We start from the raw sequence: 17,808 nt of genomic DNA, 5'->3' as shown, positions 1-17,808 counted from the left end.
ACTTCAACATGGTGATGGGAATCAATTAAGGGAAGTGCATATAAGTGCATAAGTCATATTCCAGTATTGCATTAAATTATCATAGACTACAGTAAGTACACAAACTAAATAAAGAAATGAGGTAAGATATAAGGCTCTGAAATGAAGGCCAAAGTGAACCTGCAGCATAATGTACTATATTGTAGTTCCAAACCAAACCTCTCTTATGCCTGGTCGCTGCTCTGCCTGTAACGTTTAGATCGACTGACAATGAGGAACATTCTTTTCACTTATAAACCTCATCTGGTTACATTACTGACTGCCCCCTCCCCCCCCCCCCCCATCTAAAAAACGGCACGGTTGTTGCAGGGGCCAACTTACCACCGAGGATAAGTCAAGTCAACTTTATTTGGAATAAAGCAAAAAACAATCAAAAGGCCCCGACTAAAGTGCTTCACAGCGTGAAAAGAACACCACATCAAAAGACAAAAAAAAGGCATCAAGTACAAAAAATACAAACCCAAACAGGAAGGCAAAGGTGCCATTTTTCAGATATTTTCACTACTTCTTAAACCGTTAAAGGACACAACTTTTCACAATTATTTTTCATAATTAGTTATACTTTTTGTTCATGATAAAATAGCACAATTTATGTCTACTCAGTCTCATAGGAGGGCCGTGGGCAGTTCAGAAACACGTCATCAGGGTTGGAAAAAAACAGTGTGCTATATTTTGTAGAAATACAGACGTCATGCATCATTCATGGAGGGACTGAAGGCCCCGCCCCTCAGCTCTGATAGGCTGGCCAGTAGCAGCAGCATGGGACGCTGTCAGCCTGGGCACACTTGAACTTCCATGCGCGCACATGGCATTTCTGGCAGTGGCTGCGCCACCGTTGTATACACATCTCTATTCTGTCACCTTTAGGGTTGAGGACCCTTTAAGACCAACGATTGTGGATCGTCTCAACGGACCGATAACTTAACATTTCCCCCTTGACGCTAAAACTGCTTAGAACATACATTCAGTCAGGTTCCAAACAGGTTCCAAATTATTTCACCTTTACGTGTCTGTAACTCAAAGAGTCACGGTGGTCCTTGAAATAAAAGAGTTTTGGAACCACCGGTATTGTAATTGTCTAGCAGACATGAAGTCCACACACCGGCTCCGACAGACATGAAGTCCACACACCGGCTCCGACAGTGACAAACCGTCCAAATGTGACGGAAGCGAATCCGGTTCCTCAAACGTTGTATCACGTTGCTCCGGGTCCCGTTGCTCCGGGACCGGGTTCCTATTAGTCACCTTCAGAAGCACCGTCTATGGGTTGACCGTGATCCCTCCTCAGCTTGAGAGTCACACATTTGAGGTGGAAGCGGAAATTAGGAATCCGTACCACAGTTTCCCACGAGTTCACCCGCCGTTCACAGTAGCACTCGACCCAGGAATCAGACTTACGTGAAGGTCTCAGCCTTGAGAGAAATGAGAAAGAGTCAACACTTTTCAAGCTGTTCTCCGGAACTTAACCCATTTAGACCCGACATCGAAATTTAAAAATTGTCTTCTAAATCCTGACAGTTTTCTAAAAAAACCTATGTTTCTATGTTGGTGGTGCTCAAGCCTTTTTAATGTCAACGACCCCCAGAATGATCTACATTTGGACTGTGTTGTATTGGATGTATATATATATATATATACATGTTGTGTTTTGTATGTTTTTCTATGGACCCTGGAGTCTGCAATGAAGGCATTCATTCATTCATTCAAATGTCTGGTGTGGACAAGAGGACACATTTCCCCAGACATTCATGGAGCAGCCAGCAGTGTCATACCCAGAAAAGTCTCGCCCTCCTAGTGCGTAGATCTTTCCATCCACCACAGCCACGCCATGCGAGACGCGTTGGACTTGCATGGAGGCACACATGGTCCACTGGTTGCTCTGAGGGTCGTAGCATTCCATCATACTTGTAATCGGCCCGTTACGATAATGCTCACCACCTAGTAGACAAAACAAGAATTAAACAGGACAGTAACTGTTAAGTGTGTTTTATCATGTGCTCAAACTCCAGCGAAGTTTAAGCCAGTCAGCCGGGGGTCCCACCGACTCCACACCGGGCACTGCACTCACTCCCTGTGGGGGTGTGGAACGTGTGCGTCGAATTTGAAGTCGGCGGGGCGAACGGTTCTCGCGTTACGTGTATTACACACGTACGTACGTACGTACGTACGTACAGACAGACAGAGACTTGGTGCATTTATAGACAGATTGACTATCAACAAAGGTACGATACCTGTAACGTAGATCTTTCCATTCAGAACACAAGCAGCTGATCCATTGCGTGGATTCCGCATAGGAGCGAGTTGTGTCCACACGGATGTTACAGGGTTGTACTTGGCCACCTGGCCACCTGGCTCCTCATCGTCACCTGGAGCGCCACCTAGCGCCCAGGACACGTACATAAAAATAGCAACGTTTACATTTTCAGTGAACATTTATGCTTGACATCCAGTAACACCGCCTGAACCCCAGCAGGTTCAACCTGTGGGTATAAATATGTTCCAGTGGTGTAAAGTAACTAAGACAAGTGCTGTACTTAAGTACAATTTTGAAATTGTAGGTGTTTTTTTACTTTGCTTGAGTATTTCCAATGTTCGATTATTTTACTTATACTCCACTACATCTCAGGTGCAAATATTGTTCTTCCACTACAATTATTTGAAAAATTTAGTTACTGTACTAGTAGCCTCGGAAACCCAGACGTTTTTATTTCCAGGGAGAAAAAAAAGTCTGGGTCCGAGTCCACTTCAATTCGGCATAGAGTAGCGCAAACATCTCTCACTCTCTGCTGATTTCTGATCGTCTGCACCTTTGTTAAATTGACACACGCACACATACACACTCCTCTCTCTCTCTCTCTCTGTCGCTCTAATTAATTAGTCTCATGTCTAGCAGCTGCGCATCGTTTCTGCCGGCGGATCCTGCCGGGAGTTGCCTATGCCATGAAAAGCATAGGTGAGTTCCAGGCTACTGTACTAGTTACTTTGTATAGATGCACCCACTGCACACAAAATGATGTGGAAACCGAGCTACACTTCCTAACCATCTGTCCACTGTACCAAGACATCAGAGACACATACTTCCCACAGATTACAACCACACACACGGAGAGTTTGAAAACATGACCAATGACACAAAAAAAAACATATCTGCGCTGGGCGAAGTACAACAATGTGCAAACACAGCAGCAGGATCCGTGAGTTGCTGTGATAGGAGAAGGATAACAAATGGAACACAACCACCCTAAAGACTAATCATTGTGTATATTCCTGCACTATACCTGCATCCAGTGATATCGGTACATAGAAATTGATCTATTGAAGATTCTGACTTTCAAATGTACATCATTTTTGTTTTGATTGTATTGCTGTATTGCGCTTTGGCAATGTAAACGTATGTTTTCTCATGCCAATAAAGCCCTTTGAATTGAATTGTATAGATTTGTATTACTATTACAAAACATTAATTGAAAACTTCAGATCTAAATTATATACATTTCGGCCATTTGAAAATAGACGATCTAGAAGACGATCTATAGACTTGAGCCTGAGCTTGTAGATCTGCTATTTTCAAAAGATTGTTATACATTTGAAAACTTTCTACTTTTGGTACATTTTGATGCCAATACTTTTGTACTTTTAACTCAATTCAATTTTGAATTCCGGACTTCTACTTCCAACGGAGTATTTGTATACATTGCAGTAATATGCGAGTACTTTTTCCACCACTGATCTGTTCCGTACCAATAACATAGAGATGTCCATCCAGTGCGACCACGTCACAGCTGTCACAATTATCGTAATGATCTGCCACATAGACGGACTCCATGAGCCTCCAGGAGTCTGTGTGCGGGTGGTATTTTTCCATCGAGTCTTCACTCTTCTCACTCCCTCGGCCCCCGACTGCAAACACACATCCATGCAGCATCACCAGACCTGTGGAACATGTGGGGTTGAGCAGGGAAAAAATTGAAAATACCTGTGACCTGTGGCTAAGTTCCTTGGTCATATGCCCAGGGGTATTCAACTAGATTAGTCCGGGGGGCCACAACTGTAGAATGATTGTGTGTGTGTGTGTGTGTGGGGGGGCGCACTGCACAGAAAAAAGGTGTGGGTTCTAAAAATGCATTTTGTTTTTTTGTAATTCACCCTTTGTCAAGTCCCGCCCGTGGTTCTGCCCCTCTTCGCACCCATTGGTTGCCGTTTCGTGGTTGGACAAAAATCCTCTCTCTCCATCCACTACCATTGAAATAACAGGTTTTTCAGTTGCTTCATATTGATATTCTGTGCTTTCAGTTCTTATTTTAAACTTGGTGTCAGTAAAAAGGAACATCATGGTGACTCTGCATATCATGTTTGTTTTTAGTCTCTTCCAAAAATGATGTTTTAGCAAATTCAACATAAACAAGGCGGAACCAGGGCGGAGCAAGGCAGAAAGAGCCTGCTGGTTAGTCAGTCAGGGACCAATCAGAAGGCTGACAAACGGTGAATTGTTCCAGGGGCCACAAGGGGGCGCCCCCCTGCCATATGTGGCATCTCATCGGGTAACCAAGGCAAAAACACCTTTTTAACTCCTGGAAACATTAAGGTGTTTAAACAGAATGAATGTATGTTATAATTTGGCATTCTAACACTAACCCTACAATACATTCTGGAAATCATGTCTCCATAGGTTCCATACATTTCCCATATTCAAGGCTGTGATGTCAGGAGTGGAAATAGTTAAGGCCTTGGGGGTTTAGGAGGGGTTTCAGAGTAAAAGCGACCATGTCTTTCCGGCACCCCAGAGCTCCTATTTTGAAGGAATCCCGGGAATTATTGTGTTAACCACACCCCATATTATTTATACTTTTAGTCGGAAACAGGGTAACAGGTACGCTCGCCCCTTTTCCATCTCGCCCCACTACTCTACCTAGCTGTAAATAACAGGTACGGTCGACCCTTTTCCATCTCGCCCCACTACTCTACCTAGCTGTAAATAACAGGTACGGTCGCCCCTTTTCCAACTCGCCCCACTACTCTACCTAGCTGTAAATAACAGGTACGGTCGCCCCTTTTCCATCTCGCCCCACTACTCTACCTAGCTGTAAATAACAGGTACGGTCGCCCCTTTTCCATCTCGCCCCACTACTCTACCTAGCTGTAAATAACAAACATAATTCATGTTTGTGATTATTTACAAGGTATTATCATATTAATTTAACATTGTTAAGTGCACTCTATATATCCACGGGCATAATAGGCCTATCTCACAGAATTTCCCCGCCCCCTTAATACGCCCCCTTTCCGCGTTAGTGGTGATAGCGTGACGTCACTCCATAGACGTTACATGTTAACCGAGGTAATTTAAGAAGTCTACAACTTTTGTTTTCTCAAGGTAAGGTTTGTTCTATCTGTTCGAGCTGATTTACCATCTTGTTTGCTTCATAATAATATTGGTCTGTCACATTTTTACATTAGGAAATGTACTTAGATTCTCCAGAGAAAAAAAAACGTGTAAATGCTAATGTTAAATGACACCACTATCTACCGAAAGGGGGCGTGAGATAGGCCTATACCATGATGATGCCATTACAAAACATAGGCTACATGGAAGAAATGTGATTAATAAAACGAAATCGACTGCTAGAAGGTCCTAAATTAACTTAATTAAGCAGTCACCGTCTCTGTGACATGTTGTTCTTTCTAAATTTGACAGAGTATAGAGATCGACTACTATGCAATCAAATAAATCTGTATACAAGATCATTTCAGATTTCAGAGAGGGAGGGAAATACTAAATTAAATGTTAACTACATTTAAAAAATTATATTCGGAAACAGACCATCTCTACTAGCCGATACGACACGTAGTGATCCATTTACTTTGTAATGGTAAATGGTGCATTTATATAGCTCCTTTATCCAAGGTGCTTTACATAGATTGTGCATTACATTCACCCATTCACACACCGATTGCGGCGGAAGCCATGCAAGGTACCAACCAGCACATCGGGAGCAATTTGGGGTTCAGTGTCTTGCCCAAGGACACTGACATGTAGACAGGAGGAGCCGGGATTCGAACCGCTGACCCATGGATCATTGGACGACCTGGTCTACCTCCTGAGCCACAGTCGCCCCTAATGTTGGCCAGAATGGGGACACCAGAGTCAAAGTGGTTCATTTGAATGTTGTAGTTTGACAATCTTACTGAAAAGAATGCGTGGCTCATTCATGGAAGCCTTCCTGGACCATGAGTTGTGGAGAACATCGTAGCGCCACGTCTCTCTAGTGTAAACCGGATGCATCATATCGTCTTCATAGTATTGGCCTCCGGCCAAATACAGACTGGAACCTATGGTGGAGAAAGAGCAGAGTTAACCCATTTTGACCTGAGATCAGATTCTCAGGTCTCAGGTTTCTGAAAAAGCTATGTCGTTCTTCGATTTTTCAAAAATAGCAGACCTACAAGCTCGTAGCGCGCCACTCGGTGGCGCGCTATGAGCTTGTAGATCTGCTATTTTTCAATAGCTAAAGCATAACATAATGCGTTCACCAAAAGGGGTTCCCGCCCAAAATGGGTTAAAACAAGTTCTACCTAGATTGTTAATAATAAATAAGATTTAAATCATGCAAACACAACTGTACATTTCTTCACATATCTTCCAACCTATTGTGAGGGTTCACTTACGAAGCCAAGGAATTCACCAACAATAGTGCCAGTGTGTTCATTCAGTGATATAAGCTGCCAGGTGGGCTGTATATACCAACCATAACACCGGGGCTCCACTGGGCGTGTCAGCATCGCGTCTCCGTCACCATCAGGGAATGTTCCCTTTTTAATCAATGAAGGGTGGCTCCACTGGGCGTGTCAGCATCGCGTCTCCGTCACCGTCAGGGAATGTTCCCTTTTTAATCAATGAAGGGTGGCTCCACTGCCCGCGCTGCGTTGCGTTGCGTGACGGCATTAGAATTGCCCCGGTTCGTTTTTTGACGCACGCGACGGAGACACAAGGCGTCCGGTGGAGCCCCGGCGTAACACTGGCTGCATTCAGTAGGTTAACATTCTTCTACTAACTACAGTCTAGGGGCTCCATTTGTCACCGCTAAACCCCTTATCCCTAAACTTCTTCATTTGTCACCGCTAAACCCCTTATCCCTAAACTTCTTCATTTGTCACCGCTAAACCCCTTATCCCTAAACTTCTTTTCCTTTTTTTTAACTATTTTGCAAAACATTTTTGAATAGTTAAAATGGCCAGTCTACAAGCTCACAACGTGTCAATGTAGATTGGCTAGTTGAACTATTCAAAAATGTTTAGCAAAATAGTAAAAAAGGCAAAGAAGTTTAGGGATAAGGGGTTTAGCGGTGACGAAAATGGAGCCCTAGATGTCTTGAGTCTAGACAACATCCTGCCTGTGATGTATCAGCAATTATAATGCTCAAAAACACACTGTTCCCAGTATTCCTTGACCAATCACGTTGCTCTATTGTCAGGGGTTCTCAGACCTCTGTATACCACGACCATGCTTACTGTATGGTGCGGTACTGTAGTCGCTCCGTGGTCTGGTGAACTTGGCCATGCTGAAGGCCCAACACTTGGTAGGTGCTCTTAGAGGGCCAATCGGGACAGGCTGTAATTGCTTAAACCCTGCCTCATCTGTGTTCCTAACTTCCTATTGGCTGGGCTTAAAACAGCCACAACTCCAGTTCCCATTATTGAAGAGTTTGTTTTATATAACGATTCATGTCATTATAATCATTAGTATTAGGGTGATCATCAAATGGACACTGTGTGAGCTGCATAAGGTCCCTGTAAGGCTCCCCCAACACGTTTCCTTTTCCATTTTTAGTCATAAATATTCTTATTCCGCTCCCCTCCCCTCACATGCTCTGACCGGCACAGGTCCTACGTTGATGGACTGTGATGGAAATCCTCACCTGATGTAACCACAGCATAATCTCTTACTACAACTGGCAGTCGTCCAAGAGTCTTCCACTGACTGGTGAGGGGATCAAAGGTATGAGCTTTCTGATGCCCCATCATATTCTCCAGCGTCACGATCACTTCAACAAGCAGAGGAGGAGGAGCAGGTGAGACAGAGAAGGAGACAACATAATGTATTTTCTGGTGACAATAGTGCCATCTTGTGGACATCCGAGTGGGCTTTTCTCATGGAAAGTAATGCTTCATTCTGGTGACACTTTCCGTGAGTAATTAAAAAGAAAGAGAGTCGGCTCGGAATAGCACCACATCGTCACGGGCAGGGGTCAGAGGTCAGGGGTCATCAACTCATCGCCATGCCGGCTTGCGGTGGACAGACATACAAACTGAGTGGACAATAATATGACCAGAAACACATAAAGAGGTAGCCCTGAATGACCATAACAGCTCTGTAACTCTGAGAGTGTACAAATGGACCCTTAAGGGTCCATTTGGTTCCATTTGTACACTCTCAGAGTTAAGGGGGTCTTTGCAAATGAAACATTTGAGAACCACTAGTACTAGTGTACTCCTAATGTGCCATACAATAGAGCACCAAAGTCCTGACATCACTCACTCATCCCCCGGATCACGGAAGGTTTTCTCTATGGAGAAAACCCAGACTCCACCATGGCCCATAGCACTTACCCTACCCCCTTAGACAGCACTTTTTAGACTTAGATAGCATTTGAAACAGACTTATAGCATGTCATGTAGACAGCACAATAACAGTACAGCATAGTATAATATATATGTATAGCTTATATGTATAGTGTCATTATATATAGATATGTTCTAGTTACGTTCTTACCTTACGCATGTTTCTTGATAAATGCTTTTTATATATGTGATGTATTCCCATGCTTTTTGTTCTTGCTTAATGTAAATCGCTCTGGATTAAGAGCGTCTGCTAAATGCCTAAATTGTAAATTGTAAATTGTAGAATAATATGGGGTCATCTAAAAATAGTCTCATATAAGCATTGTGGTCCAAAAATAAATCACTCAATCACTCATAAATGATAGTGTATTTCTAGCGAAAATGTAACTAATTCAGTAGCAGTAACAATAGCGTTTTTTGTCATGGCGGCACCCACATCGTGTTAGTGGATTATTCCCACCACTTCTTCACCTTTGTCAAGCACAGGAGCACAGCACAGTGGAACCCCCATGTTGTGTTGTTTGTAGCCTACTGGTGTTGTTGTTTGCTAGAACAATGTATTGATAGGCCTACACAGCGTCATCAAAACCACCACCAGTTCCCCCTGGTATTATTATCAATAACAGCACTGAAATGATGGCTATGAGGGCATTGATGGACTGGGAGTGGGAGCTCTTTTCTTTTTTAACCCATTTTGGACTGAGTTTGATTAAAAAAAAGGCTTCTAAATCCTAACATTTTTCTGAAAAACCTATGTTTCTATGTCAGTGGTGCTCAACCTTTTTCATGTCAAGGACCCCCAGAATTATCTCTATTGGGCCACGGACCCCTATCTCAAAATATGTAGTTCCAGGGACCCCCCCCCCCCCCCAGAAGCAAATATTTTAGTTAAAATGATGTGCGCCACATTTTAACGATTTTTCAAAAATAGCAGACCTACAAGCTCGTAGCACGCCACTTGGTGGCACGCTATGAGCTTGTAGATCTTCTATTTTTCAATAGCTAAAGTATAACATAATGCTTAAAACACCAACAGGGGTTCCCGCCCAAAATGGGTTAATAAAGTAACAAAAACTTTACTTTTCACAGTAACGCATTACTTTTTGGTGTAAGTAATGAACTAGTAACTGTAACTAGTTACTGGTTTTCAGTAACTTGCCCAACACTGCCCTCTACCTACCTGTGATCCTCCGTGGGCGTGTTGTGCTAGGGGCGTGCTCCCCCTTGGCTTCAGAGATGAACCTCTGACAGCCCTGCTGTTCTTTCACCACATCCAGACTCTCAACCACAGTGTGGAGGTAGGAGGGACTGATGAGAGGCAGACGGATGTGCTCCAACACCTTCAAGAACACAGAACACCAAGTATTAGTACTAGTCCAACTGGAACAACACGATATAGTAATCATGCATATTACTGGGGTGGCAGTGGCTCAGGGGTAGAGTGGCCGGTAGAGCAGCTGGATGGCAACCGTGAGGTTCCCAGTTCGATCCCGGGCTCCCCCAGAGTTAGCAAGACTCTGAACCCTTTCCTCCGCCATCAGTGTATGAATGTGTGTGTGAATGGGTGAATGTAATGCACAATCTATGTAAAGCGCTTTGGATAAGAGCGCTATATAAATGCACCGTTTACCAGCCAGTCCCACACCAGTATACTGTATACAGCAGATGAGAAATGACTGACCCGTCCAAAGCTCTGCTTGCGGGTAAGACTCTTGTTTAAATGACTGACCTGTCCAAAGCTCTGCTTGCGGGTAGGACTCTTGTTTAAATGACTGACCTGTCCAAAGCTCTGCTTGCGGGTAGGACTCTTGTTTAAATGACTGACCTGTCCAAAGCTCTGCTTGTGGGTAGGACTCTTGTTTAAATGACTGACCTGTCCAAAGCTCTGCTTGTGGGTAGGACTCTTGTTTAAATGACTGACCCGTCCAAAGCTCTGCTTGCGGGTAGGACTCTTGTTTAAATGACTGACCCGTCCAAAGCTCTGCTTGCGGGTAGGACTCTTGTTTAAATGACTGACCCGTCCAAAGCTCTGCTTGCGGGTAGGACTCTTGTTTAAATGACTGGCCCGTCCAAAGCTCTGCTTGTGGGTAGGACTCTTGTTTAAATGACTGACCTGTCCAAAGCTCTGCTTGTGGGTAGGACTCTTGTTTAAATGACTGACCTGTCCAAAGCTCTGCTTGTGGGTAGGACTCTTGTTTGAATGACTGACCTGTCCAAAGCTCTGCTTGCGGGTAGGACTCTTGTCTAACCACAGCATGGCAGCCTCAAACACCATGTCCTCCTCAGGAACATTCAGATGGTCACTGGAGAGAACCTCTGTCAGCCTTTCCATGGAGAGAGAGAGAAACTCTTCCTATTAGTAGAGGGGGAAAAAAACACAATTAGCTGAGATACATGAAGACACTACTTCACACTGAAGTCACCTGTTCTCCTCTGAAGTGCTCACTGGTGAGTGATGGATGGTTCCGTTTAGTTAAATGGTAAATGGTGTATTTCGCAATGACATGCATAAGATCTGGTCATCAGAGCTTAGTAAGAGGTTCAAAGTAAAAAATATTTAGGGCAACAGTCGAGCCGGTTCTACTCTATGGCTCAGAGACATATTTCAAAGAAATTAGAAATGAAATGGCTGGATGGCATTTATGGCCTTCTAATGAGAGCACAAAATCTCTCTTGGAAGAGCCACCCCTCGACTTCTCTAATATACGGCAACCTTCCGCGTGTTTCTTCACTAGTCCGATCCAGAAGAACACAGTTTGCTGGCCACTGCTACAGAGCATATGACTATAGCTTATATATATATATAATCTCTGTGACTGATGGAATGTTACTACTCGGGTCTAGGTCAGTTGTGGTGGTGGGAGGTTGACTAGTAGTAATAAAACTAATGACTAAGTTATAGTTATAGCAGAACAGACAAACAACTTGGTAAATGTATGATCCTCAACCACTGACCTTCTGGTAGATGACACTGAAGTGTTCCAGAATGTGATCCAAGCTGTGATTCTTCAGCATTTCACAGGAGTGGTCGTCGGCACTGCAGTAAAACTCCACACAGTTATTTACGTCCAAGTTACGCTTCATGTATTCACAGCAGGCCTCTCGAACAGACGTGACTTCCAACAGGTCTGATGCCGCCAGCAGAGCCTAGAACAAATGAACACATTAGCTTTATGGAGAACTGATCTTCGTTCCTACTCTCACCCTATGGTCATGAAGTGTGGGTCTTTCTTGACTCTTGACCGAAAGAATAAGGCCGCGAATACAAGCAGCCGAAATGTGTTTTCTTCGACGGGTGGCTGGCCTCTCCCTTAGAGATAAGGTCACACGAGAGAGACCCGGAGTAGAGTCGCTGCTTAGGTGGTTTGGGCATTTGGTTAGGAAGCCTCTCGGGCGTCTTCCTAGGGAAGTCCTCGACGCATGTCCCACTGGGAGGAGACCCCTGGGAAGACCAAGGCGCAGTTGGAGGAATCACATCGACTCATTGGCCTTGGAACGTCTCGGGATCCCCCAGGAGGAAGTCACTATGGTGGAGCTGTTGCCCCCGCGACCCAATTACGGATAAGCGGTTGAAGACGGATGGATGGATGGATGGATGGATGGATGGATGGGGCACTGATGTTATGTAAGACAAATAATGAATGAGGTTCATGGTGTTAATCCATTACCTGTACATTATCAGTAGAGATGGAGACCTTAGACGTGTAGGCGTAGTTCACCAGCAAACCAATCATCTGAGGTTCCACTCCACTGATGGTCACTCTGTCCTGTGTGGACTCCCTCATACCAGATGTAAACATGGCCTGTGCACGTTGGAAAGGAGAACGGTTGGCTAGTTCAGGCCTTCTTATTTACATTTAATTTTGACAATAGCATTATAATTGGTTCGTGTAAAAGCCAAGGCAGAATTGAAAAGTCATGACGTTTTAGTCTCTTCCTGCGTTACGTTCACTTCAACAAGCGGAGGAGGAGGAGTAGGTGAGACAAAGAGTAGATTTAAGAGTTTAAGGAGAAACCAAATGTATTTGGTTGAGCACTTTACCTCAAAGTAAGGGCTGAAGGAGGCCAGTACATGACGATGACAGGGGACCTCCTGTCCCTCACAGCACAGAATCACATCACACAAGACACTGTTGAGACGCAGCCTGTTGAGACCCTCTAACAGCTTGCTGGGATGGTGGGGGTCCACAAACACCTCAGCATCCAGGGAGGATGGAGGTACACTGGTGCCGTCCTCCTGAACGCAACGACAACAATTATATAATCAGACAAATAAAGTAATAAACTACTATTCATCCATTGAGTCATGTTGCACTTCTGGTAATGTGGCTTGAAAACTGTCCTTGTGCACCTGGTCAAATGTCATATTTTCCCTTGCATATTTTAAGGAGTCAACACACACAGGTTTCCCATTACTGGGTAATAAGGCTGGTATAGTAAATTAATATTAGATTTTAATATCAAAATATCGGGCAAGTAACTTTACCAAAAATGCTCTAAAAGTGAAAAACCAGCAGTCACAGAACTTTTAAGTCCTTTTAAGGCACTATTAATGTATTACATAGTTGTCATGGTACGCTCGCTGCAGAGCAGGCAGCACAACGCACGTGTTTCGGCGGTCAAGCCTCCATCAGCGTTGCATGCTGCAGACAACGGAAGTGTCACATTTATATAGTGTCCCTCGACTCTCCCCCTATGTAAGACAACGTTCCCTTTCCCGTGTACAGCACACACACACAGTCACACACACGCAGTCGCAAACACTCACATGGTCAGTGTCCAGTCTCCTGTCAGCCATGGCTGAGGTGAGGTGAGGTAGTAGGTCTCGTCTGCAGAGAGAACACACAACATTACTGTTACATGTGCTTACACAGTGTTCATTTAACTCTGAGAGGGTACAAATGGAACCTTGATGCGTATCTTCACAGGCGCGGCGCCGTGAAATTGTCGTGCGCGTGCTCGTCTCGTGCACACCCCCGCCTAAACCTGTATTGTGGTGAGCTTTTTTTCTTAGGCTACGCGTCCCTCATGAGCAGACCTGTGGCTACGCGTCCCTCATGAGCAGACCTGTGGCTACGCGTCCCTCATGAGCAGACATGTGGCTACGCGTCCCTCATGAGCAGACCTGTGGCTACGCGTCCCTCATGAGCAGACATGTGGCTACGCGTCCCTCATGAGCAGACCTGTGGCTACGCGTCCCTCATGAGCAGACATGTGGCTACGCGTCCCTCATGAGCAGACCTGTGGCTAAGCTTCCCTCGTCTCATGAGCAGACCTGTGGCTACGCGTCCCTCGTCTCATGAGCAGACCTGTGGCTACGCGTCCCTCATGAGCAGACATGTGGCTACGCTTCCCTCATGAGCAGACCTGTGGCTACGCGTCCCTCATGAGCAGACATGTGGCTACGCGTCCCTCATGAGCAGACCTGTGGCTACGCGTCCCTCGTCTCATGAGCAGACCTGTGGCTACGCGTCCCTCGTCTCATGAGCAGACCTGTGGCTACGTGTCCCTCGTCTCATGAGCAGACCTGTGGCTACGCGTCCCTCGTCTCATGAGCAGACCTGTGGCTACGCGTCCCTCGTCTCATGAGCAGACCTGTGGCTAAGCGTCCCTCGTCTCATGAGCAGACCTGTGGCTACGCGTCCCTCGTCTCATGAGCAGACCTGTGGCTACGCGTCCCTCGTCTCATGAGCAGACCTGTGGCTACGCGTCCCTCGTCTCATGAGCAGACCTGTGGCTACGCGTCCCTCGTCTCATGAGCAGACCTGTGGCTACGCGTCCCTCGTCTCATGAGCAGACCTGTGGCTACGCGTCCCTCATGAGCAGACCTGTGGCTAAGCTTCCCTCGTCTCATGAGCAGACCTGTGGCTACGCGTCCCTCGTCTCATGAGCAGACCTGTGGCTACGCGTCCCTCGTCTCATGAGCAGACCTGTGGCTACGCGTCCCTCGTCTCATGAGCAGACCTGTGGCTACGCGTCCCTCGTCTCATGAGCAGACCTGTGGCTACACGTCCCTCATGAGCAGACCTGTGGCTACGCGTCCCTCATGAGCAGACCTGTGGCTACGCGTCCCTCATGAGCAGACCTGTGGCTACGCGTCCCTCATGAGCAGACCTGTGGCTACGCGTCCCTCATGAGCAGACCTGTCGCTGATCCAGTCGACAACGCCTGAAGGAAACTTTAGAAACAAGCTCAAATAAGCAACTACACCTTAGAAACAAGACTGAATAAACAACTACACTTTAGAATCAAGCTCAAATAAGCAACTACACTTTAGAAACAAGACTGAATAAACAACTACACTTTAGAATCAAGCTCAAATAAGCAACTACACTTTAGAAACAAGACTGAATAAACAACTACACTTTAGAATCAAGCTCAAATAAGCAACTACACTTTAGAAACAAGACTGAATAAACAACTACACTTTAGAAACAAGCTCAAATAAGCAACTACACTTTAGAAACAAGACTTAATAAACTACACTTTAAAACAAGCTCAAATAAGCAACTACACTTTATAAACAAGACTGAATAAACAACTACACTTTATAAACAAGACCAAATAAACAACTACACTTTATAAACAAGACTGAATAAACAACTACACTTCATAAACAAGCCCAAACAAGCAACAACTCTTCAAGCCCAAATAAGCAAAGTACACTTTATAAACAAGCCCAAATAAGCAACTACACTTTAGAACTATAATACACAGCCATGACTGCGTAAAATCCGATTTATTTCACAGCTCTAGTAGGAAAAATAAGAAAAAGGCTGCACACCCGTAGCCACAATGCTGTATATTTAATTATGTATTGACAAGAAATAAGAATCCAACGTTTCAACCGAGGAGGTCTTCTTCAGGGAATAAAGCCTAGCCTAAGATTTAGACTTGTAGATTGAATCTACCTCCCCACTGTGGACACTAGCTGAGCCCCTGCAACTCTGTGAACATGTATAAAGTTTACAAACGCTAAATATAAAAGGTGCTTAACCTGATGCCCCAAATGGTAGAGACTGCCGCGGTGCTTGAGTGATGTATTGTATTGTATACATTTTTTAACAGAGTAGATGTAATTTTCTGTGTTCTGGTGAATTTTGAGAATTTGGTACATTTGTCAGGCTTGCTTTACTGGAAAATGATGGGTACAGTTTCAGCCTGTTAAAAACGCAAAACCTCCTAGGCCAGGGGTGCCCACACATTTATGACCAGCTCAACAAGATCTACCCACTGAAAAAATAAGTGTACCATTGCTGAAAATAGTTTAAATATATAATGTACCTGGGGGGCTTTGAAATAGGGAGAAATTATGACAGGCAGTTTCTGCTGTCAAAATATGTCCCCCCCCGTATTTAACTTAAACGCCCAATGCATTCTCAATGGCAATAGCACAAACTTTGGCATGCTACTACTAGTCCTACATACTTACAGAAACCCCATTCAAACCTATTTAGGTTATTCTTACGGTGGACATGTTTGCCTGAAAATAAATCTTTGAAATGTTTCATAGTTTTAGAAATATAGTGCTTTCAAATTTGAGAAATTCACAATGGGGCTCAATGGCAGATATTGGCACGTCAAAAAAGCACTTTCACCTAGAAACTCCATTCACACATTTTATAATTCAGCTTACTGTGGAGACACATGCTGGAACTTTTTACTTTGAAATGATTTGTAGTTTCTGACGCCCAATGTATTCTCAATGGCAATAGTACAAACTTTGGCATGCTACTAGTCCTAGGACCTAGGCCTACAGAAATCGATTTGGTGACTAAAGCAATGTAGTTTTACCCATGTTTAACCATTCATTATTCTAGTGAACCTCTCTGTATGCCTGCATAATGTACTGCCCAGGGACAGGGTCCTCCCCCAGAAACTATTGAACATAGTAGATCATCATGACATATTGGACATCCAGGAGTCAATGCAGGAGTCCTGCAGCAGGACATGTGGTCAAAATGCAGGAGAAGATCCAGGAGTCTTGGAACTTGGCAGCAGTGATTGCAGCTGCTGCCTCACTCAGACACACACATTGGTCTCAGTCAGTGTGTGAGGATTCTTCTAACTTTGTATGTTGTTCCTTTACTCGCATTTATTTCTCTTAATTCTCTTACAACATTCTCATAAATGAGCTTCAATACAACGCCCAACTATATAAACAACATGAATGATAGAATGCATTGCATAACGTAAACAAACTACAAAAGTAAATTAAGCAAAAAGAAAAACACCATACAAACAAACTTTATACTCTTCGTTGCTCTGCATGCAAATCTACAGGGAATGAGTTCCAGACAGACAGGTTTCCACAACACACACACACACAGCAATGGAATTAATGAAATAAACAATGTAATATACTCACTTTTATAACGGTTTAAACTAACTTCAACTCGCTTCTGATCTCCAAAGAGAGGCCTGTGTTCAGTGAGCAGCAATAACGGAGCAGCAATAAGACTTCCGGTGGCCGATCCTTTCAGAATAAAAGTTAAAGGTAGTTAAAACAAAAAATGATTAATTTACACATTAAACGCGTACGTTGTCTGCTCGTCAGAGGTAAATACAATCATGTGGAAAAGGACATATATTGAGTGCTCACATTTTCTTCATTGTAAAATACATAGGCCTACATCATAAATGTATTTTAAAAAAAGTCATTTAAAAAACATTAATTACGCTAATCTTATTCTGAAGGCAACCGGAAACCTTATTGGTGGTAGTTCATATTGCTGATCACAGGACGGAGCTACATCAGCGTGTAACCACTAACTGTGTCCTGACAACACAGTACTGTATATAAACAGTTCCGGGGAATCCGGCCACAAAGTCCCTGGAATTTAAGAAATAAAGCAATAAAACGAAAATGAATATGTAATATAAATAGCAAAAAATACCATGGCAGTTAAATCACCTGCAATTTGCAAACAGTAGAATATCATATAGCAATAATAATATTACATTTCGAGTCTAGTCATGTTTATGAATATCAGATTAAAATATAGCAAAAAAGGAAAAAGAAAAAGAAACAAGAAAGAAAAAAACAGAGAAAGTAATCTATTAAAGCATATCCAAAAAGGATCGAGTGAGATGAAGTAGGCTAAAAAATTAATAAACTCCCACCCCTTTTATATCTGACATTAATTTCCC

The 17,808-nt window shown here is 44.0% G+C and overlaps 1 protein-coding gene across 1 annotated transcript; it reads right to left on the bottom strand.

Annotated features, from left to right (window-relative positions):
- Nucleotides 1-350: 350 nt before the first annotated feature.
- LOC306915598 (kelch-like protein 24) lies at nucleotides 351-17,408 on the bottom strand. Its single transcript, XM_079493031.1, has 14 exons — nucleotides 17,338-17,408; nucleotides 17,027-17,134; nucleotides 13,427-13,487; nucleotides 12,701-12,895; nucleotides 12,327-12,461; nucleotides 11,614-11,805; nucleotides 10,868-11,011; nucleotides 9,839-9,998; nucleotides 7,956-8,081; nucleotides 6,226-6,369; nucleotides 3,781-3,972; nucleotides 2,271-2,417; nucleotides 1,812-1,977; nucleotides 351-1,451 (listed from the first exon to the last, which is right to left on the bottom strand). The coding sequence occupies exons 3-14, from the start codon at nucleotides 13,454-13,456 to the stop codon at nucleotides 1,277-1,279; spliced, it is 1,806 nt and encodes a 601-aa protein (XP_079349157.1). The 5' UTR covers nucleotides 13,457-13,487; nucleotides 17,027-17,134; nucleotides 17,338-17,408; the 3' UTR covers nucleotides 351-1,276.
- Between the last annotated feature and the right edge of the window lie 400 nt (nucleotides 17,409-17,808).

The sequence above is a fragment of the Electrona antarctica genome (genome assembly GCF_951216825.1).
Source record: "Electrona antarctica genome assembly, chromosome: 22".
Lineage (NCBI taxonomy): Eukaryota > Metazoa > Chordata > Actinopteri > Myctophiformes > Myctophidae > Electrona > Electrona antarctica.
The sequence above is the reverse complement of the archived record's forward strand: the minus strand, read 5'-3'. Positions and strand labels throughout refer to the sequence as shown.